The sequence below is a fragment of the Cimex lectularius genome, unplaced genomic scaffold (genome assembly GCF_000648675.2).
Source record: "Cimex lectularius strain Harlan isolate CLEC.00 unplaced genomic scaffold, Clec_2.1 scaffold117, whole genome shotgun sequence".
Taxonomy (NCBI): domain Eukaryota; kingdom Metazoa; phylum Arthropoda; class Insecta; order Hemiptera; family Cimicidae; genus Cimex; species Cimex lectularius.
The window spans coordinates 1,252,437-1,264,518 of NW_019392706.1; the positions used below are offsets into that span (position 1 = coordinate 1,252,437).

The 12,082-nt window shown below is 36.9% G+C and overlaps 1 protein-coding gene across 1 annotated transcript in view; it reads right to left on the reverse strand.

Moving 5' to 3' along the window:
- Positions 1–7,484, reverse strand: part of LOC106666648 (trichohyalin) — a 158,903-nt gene extending 151,419 nt beyond the window's left edge. The window contains exon 1 of the mRNA XM_024226269.1: positions 6,458–7,484. Coding sequence (XP_024082037.1) covers positions 6,458–7,270 — 813 coding nt within the window. The 5' untranslated portion in view covers positions 7,271–7,484. The remainder of the gene's footprint in view (positions 1–6,457) is intronic.
- Positions 7,485–12,082: the final 4,598 nt, after the last annotated feature.

Sequence of the window (12,082 nt, forward strand, 5' to 3'; positions counted from 1 at the left end):
ATTGTTATAAATAGCAATTCCTCCAGCTACGGCCAAAGTACTTTTGAATTGTACGACGCAATCAAAATTAGGGATACAACACTTTCATCAATATCCAACCATGTTTTCGAAAGTATTAAGAAATATGATTTTAGAAAAACTCCATCTTACAAATCCATCTGTGCGTGTGCTCTTTGATTTTGACAATAAACTGGAATAAAAAATGAAAAAAAAATTTTTTGTTATTGATGAAATTTTCCAATGACCACCCAATATTCGATATTTGATTGCAAGCCTACCTAATTACAGTTGTAAATTAACCATCGATTGTGCTTTTCTTGGACAGGTAGAATGTTTTATCATCATTTGTTCACTCGATGTAAGCCATTTATGCTTGTTACACTTGATAAAGCAACATATAAAAGTCGTAGGGCGGTTGAGTGCGTTCATATTCATAAACAATTTCATCCTTAGACATAAACCGACATTCAATTAGGAGTAATTCATTCCCTTCCAATTCTTCACCATTACCAATTTTCGACAACGAAGAAAATGTGAGATCGCTAATTTCTTTCGTCGCATGACTTGATTTGATTTAAAGGGCCTGCCTTTTTTTAATTGTCGTAAATCGCCAATGTATTAAATCCATATCACCAAAGTTTGTATCATAATTACCGGTAATCTGTTTAAGTCTAGTATCAATTTGAGCCAGTTCTGCACCTCCCACTGATTTGATCAATAATGATAACTTGAACATATTTGAAGAGGGTAAAATATTGTTGGGCTACCTCTTAAGATAAAGGAAGTAATCTTGAGAAGGATATGTTCAAGCAGCTTTTCCTGTTGAGGCACACCTTACATAGGCATTACAATAAAATACGTCAGTGTTTGTAAATTTCCATGATAAGACGAATCACGCATGCCTTGCCAAAACCAGCCGGTCCAGTAAAGAAAATTTGAAAAGGATTTCGGTCTTCACACATTAAATTATTAGCCAAATGTATCAATTGATCTTTCTATTTTTCATTTGCTCTTGGCATTAAATGGTAAAATTATTCAGCAGGCATTAAATTATAACGTTTTTAGCAATCCTACCTAGTTTGTGGAGTGTCGCTATTCAATGTAGAGTTGTCGTCACGGCATAGTTGTTCAAATAGACCAGCTTCCGAATGTGTATTTCCTAAAATACGTACCAGGTCGTCTTCATTTATTCCTTACAAATTTCGATGGTTTTGACGATATCCAAATCATATTCGAATTCTGTGACTTTGTACAATTAATTCTTCATTCTCATTATAAATTTCAACGAATTTCAATTCAGAAAGAATGTCAACTTCTTCATTACGAAATGGCAGATGTAACGTTACCATTTCTCGTTTATATTCATTGAGTTCCTGAGACATATTATAATTGCGGTAACGTACAATACACGAATTACGTCGATGTATGTAAACAGTTTAGTACTACTCCACAATGTCCTATGTTTAGTCCGAGTTGGATCGGTCAGGACATCCCACTTCACCCCCTCTCGCTAAACCCGCTTTGGGCCGTTTTTGGTCACGCTGAATGATTTTACTTTACCGAGNGTTTGGTCGAAAATGTAGTCACTTTGCTATCCGTTAGGGCGTAGGTAACCAACATGGCAGCCATGAATTTACCAGCTGTTTTTTGTTTACACCTATTTTTATTATTAAATACGCATTAATTAAATCAGACCAATACATTTCTTTTTTTAATTTCCGACCTGTCCTTATTCTCTCGTTCATAATAGATACATCCCATATCTTATAAAGTTGTAGGCTGTTTGTCGTTAGGGTACAAGTTAGGTATGTCGGCACGAATGGAAGCGTGTCATTTGTTAGTACTTTTCGAGTGCACAGAAAGGATTTTGAATGAAAGAGTTGATTAATTTTCCTTTTTTATTAACTTCTTGCATCTTACAATTTAACATGAAACAAAACCATAACAAACAACAACAAGCCTTCAAGGACTGTTATAGCTTTATTTTTGGTTCTACCAGTCGTCACGCACAGCATTGCGGAAAAATTAACGTTTAACATGCTACGAAAAGAAGAAGGCGTTCACGATTTTACTGGGCATTTTTCTACTCGAGTTAACACGAGTTAACTCTTACAAACATCGTGAATACCCCTATTATTTGAACCACTTCTAATGGTCGGAATCTCATGACACCAGTTTCACATTTTGCGTTGTACAAATTATTACAATTTAAGGCAAGATTCGTTTAATCTGAATACAGATAATATACATTTAAATACAAATTAATTCCTATTGATTTATCACGTTGACGGAATAAAAAAATTAACATAAGGGTTTTGTAAAATATCACTTTCCAAATTAGACTCACTGTTGGAAACAAATCTTTAGATGGGGCTTAATTCGTCAACCTTTCTAGAAAACCGAAGTGTTGAACAATCAGTAGTATTCACAGATAAGGAGTAGAAGGATTTTGTCCCTCTGTCCCCATCCGATGGAAAATTTATTGTAATTATGTATTTCAAATGTTACAAACTTAAGTGAAAAAAAAAAACAAGGAGTTGGACAAAAGCGATAATGGAAAATCTAGGCCATACATATCTTTACACTGTACTTGCAAAACGATGGAACGCACCTGAGTCGATACTAGCATCTATTAGAAAATAAAACTTTCTGATTTGAAAAGAAAAACATCGTTATAATAAACGTTCCAGGGGACGTCGGTGCCGCAACTTATCTGGCGTTGAAACTGCATTCATCACTGTAAGGTAAAGGTCAAGGAGTGCAGGATTCGAACCCGACTTACATACAAATGGTCTTTTATTTTTCAAAAACACCGACACCCCTAAGGTTGATATGACCTCTGCTATTGTAAACCATCATTTAAAAACAAAAAAGTACCAACCACAGTAAAACGTTTTAGTAAGGGACTGTCATGGTGTAACTAGTTTTGTCCTCTTTCGAGAGGTGTATATTTAGTTATACACTTTCAATGACTTTACGATATTCTAATATTTTACATCCCCGCTAAGCTTTTATTTATCAGCTTGGTTCTTTATACCAAGTGTCCTAAATTTTTCCAAAGAATTAATACAACTTAGATAGAAAAAATGAAATGATGTCCTTTATTTAGAAAATCTTCAAAGTAGAGGTATGAAGCACTGAAGATAAATGCATCTTAACTATCCTGTAAACAGAGGAGTCCCTTATGGATTTACTATATATCAGTTATTGGAGGAATTTTGACAGCATGCAATGTCTATTATCATAAGTATGACTAGATTAAAAATTTGATTTTTAAAGGTTTTTAAGGAGTGTTGCCACTGGGCAACATCTCCTACAAGAGACTCAAATGACAAATTCAACATATTTACTTAACACAACATTTGTAGTTGTAAAAGTCAAATAAATGTAATAAAAAGGGCCTGTGAAAAGAATTAAGTATATAAAGTCTATCATAATATAACGCATCATATTTATTATATATCAAATGAAATTAGGATATGTTCATGCTTTGCGGACCTCGTTCCAACAAACTACCTTTTTGGGCCACTTCAATATTTTTTAATCCAACAAATTCTAATAAATAGGATGGAATAGCAATTCAAAGCTTCTTGCTGACCTGAAAATAAAAATTCCAAACATGTAAGTCTTAAGTTCAAGTTTCTGTCTACTAAGACAATCACAGTCGGTTGAGATATTAAAAGAAGACCAAGCATTTAAAAAAAACCCTATGATGGCTAAATTATAGTAGGGTTTTTAAATTTCCAGGGCACTAGACAAACCTACGTATTCCAGCAACATGAACAGTATCAGAAGTCTGTCCCATGCTTCAGAAACTAGTTGTGCACATCCTACACTTTGTGAGACTCTAGAAGCACGCACACAGGATATCGGCCAGAGCACCTCGTACAGTAGAAGTTCGGTGTCAGCCTAGATTGACAACAGAGCAGAGGGAAAAATAGGCAAATAGCCACTTTGAAAAAGCTTCCTGTGTGCTTTTAACCTTTCCAATATTGTATTGTTCTAGAGGAAGAAGAGAGCCATTTTTATAATCTTTGGCCTAGGCAGTGTTTTAAGGTATATCGTGGACAGTATGGGCCTAAAGATAGAGCCTAGAACCTTGAGAAAGAACAAGAGTTCCGTTCGGAAAGAAAATATGGAAAGAAAACTTCGAATTATCTGGACAAGAGGTACTGGATTATTTTTGTTATCTAAGAAGGGAAGTTGCATCCCATCATTGTCATTACTTTCATCATCTATTGGTCTGACATTATGATGTTCTCTCTTTTCATTTAAGTAGACAACAGGTCTGGAACTGTTAGGGGCAGATGGAGACTTCCCAAGTATCAAAATGATTGTGAGTATACCCTCTTCGGTTAATCTCTTTTTAAATTTAATTTTGAACAATATTATACTGAACATATTTTGATGATTATTTTATCAGGTCACTAGTTGGACAGAACGCCATATCGATTAGGTTTCGATGATCAAATATCACTGCTAACGCGATCAAACATATTTTTCTTTGGCGAATGCGTGATAGGGGTGTGAAATAGGGTGAGAAACGAACAATGCAGCTGATAGTACGTTCAACAATGCTGACACGTCGGAAACCCAACCTGCGTCAAAGCGATAATAGGACATGTCAAAAACGACGAAATCAGATTCTACTCTGGGAAAATAAATCACACCCTAACAAATCCTTAGTAGATTCCCTGAAAATCCTGAAATTCTGAATAAATATATCAGTTTGAATTATAAAATAATTCACAATGTCTATGTTTACATTAATTATATTCCTGTGATATTTCACATGTAAGCATAGTATAGCACATCTATGAACCTAACAATAATTATTGAACATAAATCAAATAATAAACCATGCAAAAGCGGCCATACCAAAATACCTTCCATGCTTGACAACTAATAATAAATAACGGCTGGTAAATACATTATATCCGTAAGGATGACAAAGCTACAAAAACTATAAAGCTCAGCTCTTACAGTAACATAAAGAAAAATATTGATTAAAAATAAATATATGTTTTTATTTTAGATTGGGTATTGACCCTAAAAGTTCATAATGTATGTATATAAAAAAAGTACCAAGTATGTAATGTATGAAAGATATTCTTTCAATTAGAAATATATATATATATATATACCTTATGATTATGTTCATTGGGTTTATAACCTGCTTTTTTGTCATTTCTCATCGTTTCATCTTCATCTCATTATGTTTATATCAAATAATAAAATAATCATTAGTTTTGCGTTAGAAATGACCAATTGAATGTCCAAGGAGTTTTGGGGCACAAAAGTACTAAAACAGTTTATAAATGGAACAGTCGGTTTATAACAATAGGTCTTATCGTCCCTCATACAGACATTACTGTTTTCCATAGGAATTGGCGACCACATTGACTCTTCGAGAAATAGAGGCGTAGAGGCACAATCGAGATGAAAATCGTATTGACCAACGACAAACTGCCATGTTCTCAAAAAATTTTAACAGAAAAATCACAATGTATTGGTCAATACTAAACGGCATAGTTTCGGTTTAATAATCTCTCTTAATAATACAAATATATAAAAAATTTAAAAGCTAATCCATGATTCTCTGTTACTACAAAATATGTTTTTATATAGATTGATTAACTAGCAATGAAAATTAACATAATTTTAAACTTTATAGATTATTCCTTTTATCACTCATTAAATATCTACAAAGCATAATTGGAAATATAGGATTAGCAATAAGGTCAGAAGGCTTAAAAATCCGTAATGATTTTTATATGCCTTGTTTTGGGGCAAATCGGTATTACCTATCTAATCGACGTTTTCCAATAAAACACACGCCGATTTACGGAAAAAGGTTTCTTTTTTTAATTATTCCATCGATTTACATTTTCCTGGACCAGTCATTTTATCCCAGGAAAAGTTTCTCGAGACAGTCAATGTTAGTAATTTAGTACAATTGTTAGAAAAATTGACTATTCAGTTTTGTTAAACTCGTGTATGAATTACCAAAATGATAATAAAATAATTTCTTTGTTTAATTATCATTATGTCATGTTACCTAATTAAAACAATAAATGTTTTTTTAATAAAAGGAATGGGATTCTTTTATATAAGGGTAGAATGGAAGGGTAGGACAATATGGCCAAAAAACCTCAATTCCACGACTATTTTTATTAATCTTATGAAAAGAACGATTAAGATTGGTATCTCATATTTCTGACGTTCTGAGCACACTGTTCGGGAAAGTTTCCTTCTATTTGATTCATATTTTCGCTGAAGGAACACGGTATTGAACGGAAGAAAGTTCGTGCGGTTGTGGTAGCCCCCTGACAGAGAATCGAAGTACGATGGCGCGTGAGTGAATCATTCACTTGCCAAATTGAAATTATTTCGATACGGTACACGATGTTGCATTGGTTCTATTTGATTCGGAAGTATTTATGATTTTAGTATTCACCTGATTCTCCGAATTGAGTAGCTTCAGTTGATCGTTGATGAGGCTGTATTTCGCAGATTCTTCCTTTCTGAGTGCTCGTTCTTTCTTCAGTTCCGGGCTCCAAAAGGTCTTGATGCTATGCATACTAGAGCCCAATTTTTGGTTTGTGAGTTCTAACTCTTTTTTGAGGTTGGCCAACTCTCTTTGTAGGTCTGTGTTTTGATTTTGCAGTTCGCCCAAATACGCACCGCCGTCTCTCCCAGTCATAAGATGGGCGTTAGGAGACTGACGTGCGGATCGGCTGCTGGTTCCGTACAGGTCCTCGTCTAGGTACATGCCACGTTCCATTGATCTCTCTCGAGCACCGACACGGTCCAAGGATCGGTCTCTGGGTTCGCGGATGGGCATGAACTCTCTGTCGTGCATTGTATCTGCCACTGTGCCACTAGTTCTGTCCAAAGACTGGTATCTGACAGACATGGTGTTAGCGCCCATGGGTCGGCTGGCACTCCTAGACCTGTGGTGGGCTCCGCTCGACGCGATCGACCTTCCTCTGTCCTCCATCATCGTCGGGCTTCCCAAATCCTCTTCTCTTCCGTAATACTGGGAATTCATAGGCTGATAGCCTAGCACGTGCTCCGGGGAGGCGTTTCCGGATCTAGTGGGTCTCCCTTTTCGTCCTACGGGACTGCCACGGGTACCACTGCCCGAAGTCGGATAGTTCCGTGAAGGAGAACGGTCGACAGTGGGCAATTCGCCTAAACGTCGGGCACTCCTGGGTGATCTATTACCTCCTGTCGTGCTCAAACTGGCACCATAAGGGTCCCGGGACATTTTACTTTCACTTTATCAACACCGAACACACGATTTTCAACTTCGATATTCTCCACTTTCCGATCGATTAGCATGATACGAACTGTGAGAACGAGAACGAAAAACGAGGTCGTAGGCACATGGACTATGATTTCACGACTCGATCACTCCCGCTAACTCACCGCCACGCACAAGACTACACACGAGCGATGTAACCGGTTCCTAGCCCACGGATCTCCACCCCTCGCCGCTGCCACCACCACCGTTACAACCCTCGCCCTTTTCGCCGATCCCGCCCCCAACTACGGCCTCCTGCCCTGATCAATGAAGACCCTGCGCCGCCTCCGATTCCCGGACTTTTATGTTCGCGCTCTCCTCCCTTAATTTCCCTTCACGGCTGGCACACTGACACTGCAACGATGCAACAGGTCTATCACGACGGCCGACGACAGGTACCCTCAGAACCGAAATAAATTTAATTACAAGTGAAATACAAGGAAGTGGACTTGGGACGCCGATTACTAACGACCCCCACGCTTCGGACGACTGCGCAATCTCCCATTCCCCGATTCGACCCTGAACAACGGCTCCGACCCCTGACCTAGATTTTCACCCTGTGCGCTACTCTGAACATGCCAGTTTTTTCTTGGCTCCAATGCGAGACGAACGAGTTGCATTGTGTCATCCGGCCGATTCTTTTACAGCAGAAACAACCAACCCCTTCCATGATTGACCTTTTCAAAAGTCTCCCCATGCTGGACATAATATTAAAAATCTTTTAAATTTGACTCAGGATCGCCGTAGAACCATTAAATAATGGAAAGCAACTCAAACAGCAATTTGGTGTGGTATTTAAATATTTGGGACAATACATATCTATTGGGCGCTCAATATTTGTAGTACTTTTTGGGAATTCAAATCGTCCAGAATCAGTCAAATTTTGGCAAAATTCGATAAGTATATTTTCCAGTGTCTTTACACCTGATAAACTGTTTATACGAATGAAACAAAATAGTTATTACAAAAATTTGTGCCAAAGATCTTTAAAAACGCAATCCTGAAAAGTTTTATTTTTGGATTTATCCGGTTTAGCACCGAGGGGGTAAATTTAAGCTATGAATCTTACAAAATGAACAGTCTTTGGTGTTTTTCTGACATTTCCAGTAGAATTCTGTGGTCAAAATTTTGATTAAGTTGAAAGTCTTGATTCTCTCAATCCTAAAGGAAAAAATAAAGAACGTAGTGTCATCAGCAAATATAGCTTAACGTAGACAGACAATGACAATGTTAAATATGATTCATACCATCAGAAATAGCAAACAAGAATAAAACTACTGTGAAAATAGAAATATAGCCTATTTATTTTAACAATTGAGTAAATAGATCATTGAGGCCGATCGAGCCACCGGTACCTGGCCATACTACACTTTCAGTATTAATTTTTTATTTTATAACAAAGAGATGTGTTCTTTCATTTCAGATTTAAGTACGATAGGCATTGAAGGCGGAAATAGAGAATTGTAGTGTTAAACCAAAATAAAGAGGGTAAATGCGAGATTGAGAGTTGTCGAAATGATTTAAAAATCTCGGCTCTAATAATAATCGTTCCTTTCCTAACTTGAAAAACTTCAGTTAAATGATATTTTAAAAAGTACTTAACCCACTCAGTTCAATTGAAAATGTATGCCGTTTTGTCAACAATTCTCTTTAAATATGTTGGATTTAAAGATAAGTTATTTTATAGATTATTGGTCTTAATAAACGTTTTATCACATAACGGATTGAAATTACTTTAAAATAACAGTATATCTCTCTTATAACTTTTAAAAGCATGCCACGATTCGGGGTTTTCAGCCTGTCTTTTTGCATGTTGATTGTATATTGTAATAAATCTTTTCGCTTTGAATATGCTTGTTCTAATAACATTGCTTGACTGGGTCAAGACCCGATGGGCTCCGATCATCTACCAATATATTTCACAATGGGCAAAACAAGTATTGAAGTGATTCGAAGGAGAGACAAAATATGGAATATTAATAAAGTGGACTGGAGCCTCTACTGCAAAGTATGGGAACAAAAAAGTGTAAAATCAGAAATAAAATTTATAAATTACGGGAATTTCGAAAGCTCCCTTTTGGAGGTCTGCGAGAAAGCTGTACCAAAGTATTCAGAGAATCGAAAATTAAAACCGTCAAGTAAAACCTGGTGGACTTCTGAATGCAGTTAGTCCATACGAAATCAGAAGGAAGCTTTCAAGGCGTATAAAAGATGTCCCAATCAATGAAATTATGAGAAGTACAAAGACCTGACACGAATTGCCCATAGGGCTATTAGGACAGCCAAAATAGATTCCTGGAAAGCCTTTTGCACGTCTCTAAACAGATCTTCCCCTATCAAAACAGTGTGGGAAAAACTCAAAATGATTAAGAACTCCCGAAGTCCTTCAACACCGACTGTCTCTAGAGGTCCATGGCTAGACGAATTCATGAGTAAGCTCTGCCCTCCGGGCCTAGCTTATATGCTTGATGAAAAGGACAAACCACACTCAGAAGCAGAAGATTCACTGATAGCGCCCTTCACGATAAAGGAGTTAGAGAATGCATTACAAAATACCAATAACAGCGCTGCAGGATTGGACCAAATCCACTACAGAATGTTGTGTTTTCTGCCAAGGAGTTATAAAGAGATGCTATTGGAGCTTTTAAACAAAATTTGGGTAAACGTGGAAGTTCCGAAAGAATGGAAAAAACATTGACTATCTTAATATTAAAAAAAGGTAAACCCCCAACGTCTCCTAGTGCATACCGCCCAATAGCCTTCTTGTCATGCGTACAGAAGACGTACAAGAAGAAGCTGAAACACAGACTGCAATGGTGGCTGGAACGGAATAAGAAGCTCCCAACCAGCCAGTACGGTTTTCGCAAAAACCATTCCGTGTTTGACGCTCAACTAGAGCTTATATTTGATACGTATCTAGCTTTTACCGATGATAGATATATTCTAGCATTGTTTTTGGACATTGAGGGAGCCTATGACAACGTCATTCTGCACATACTGCAATCCAAACTTAGGAAGATCGGTTTGCCTCTACTGTTTATCTCTAATGTCATGGAATTAATCACCTGTACAGAGATCTTCTTTGAGGTCAACGGCTCGATCGAAGGTTCCAACATGACATATAAGGGCTTACCACAAGGTGGGATTCTCAGCCCTCTATTGTACGCTTTGTACGTCTCGGATTTGGTGTCGATTCTCCCACAAAATGTACATATCATTCAATATGCAGATGACATTTGTATCTATGTTAATACGAAAAATCCAATATATCTATGCAATCTAAGCAGACTGAGATTTCTTGTCTTAGGGCGAAAAAGCCCATGCTTAAAAGATACACCAGAGACCTTAAGAAATCTCTAGGAACTGGTAGAAAGCTTAACAATTCTGGACAATAATGGACTATTAGTCGTCACCAGGCCGGCTTCTAATAACCAAACCTAAGTACTTACGATTGCACTTATCAAGCTAAGGTGGAATGCCATCATATGAATATCACGCAAGAACAGACATCTTGAACTGCTACCAAAACTTTTAGGACCGAAATTTTCTATGGCTATCAAAAGCCAGTTGATCAAAACTTTGTACTTCGACCATACTGTTGTGGCCCCGAGAGGCGATACAATAACTAGCTAATGTAATCCCTTTACTCAAAAGTCCCCAGAAGAATCGTTCACGTTTCTTACTTCATCAGTAACGTCCAATAGACAGCATACCAATTCAAAGATACTGGTTCAATCTTCCGTTCCATAACCATACTGCTGAACTACTGATTACAGTATCCATCATATCATCTGAAATAATTGCCTCGAAACCTCACCCCTTAATCATATCACTTTGAAAAACGGTGGCGAATACGCGCATTATATACCAATACAAGCCAGAGTCCTGCAGTTCCATTTGTAGGTCCCACCCAGTATACTTTTTGTATTGCTAGTATACAATCAAAGAACAGGGCACAAAGAGGAAAACTGAACTGATTGTCACTAGCTTCTTACTATCTAAATAATTTACAATATTCAGCACATCAGCTATAACCATACCCCCCTGCTTTTTATAAAATACAATATAAATTTAAAATAAAAATAAAAATAAAAAATAAAAAAATCTTATAAAATTGTCGTGGTGGGATCAGGACAGTTGTTTCAGGTCTTTGAGATGAAATAAAAATAACCACAGCAATTAAATACAAATGAACACCTTTTTTTTCTATTTTTTGAAAAAATAAAAATGAACAAAATTTCACAACAAAATAAATTCCCTTTTTTTAATTAAAATAAAATAATACAAATAAGTATCTTTTCTATATTTAAAAAAGAACAATACTGATTAAGGCCTTTTTATAAAAAATTAAGAAAACAAAAAAACATTGTGCCCGCAATAATAAAGAAATCAATTGACAAAGTGAACAAATGAAAATAAAATGTTCTCTGGACAAGTGATTACCCTGCAGCTCGTTGAAAGTCCAAGGTAAATAGTTGTCGAATTCGTATGAAGCCGGTTGTGTAGTCAGGCGTCCAGAAAGATCTCTTCTCTCCGTAAAAAAGGCTGCTGAATCCAGAAAACGTCCACTTGTCGTCCCCGGGGAAAAATAACGAGAGCGCAAACCACAAAAAAAGACAAGCCACCTTTCTCGTCGCCACGCGTTCCTCGTCTGCCGGAGCCGCCGCGCATCAAGCGAACTCTCGTGCACTCGCGCTCCAATTTGAATGTGGTTATATTTTTAAAAGTTCAATTCTACCCTATCGATCCATGATAACCATACTGGTCGAGCATTGC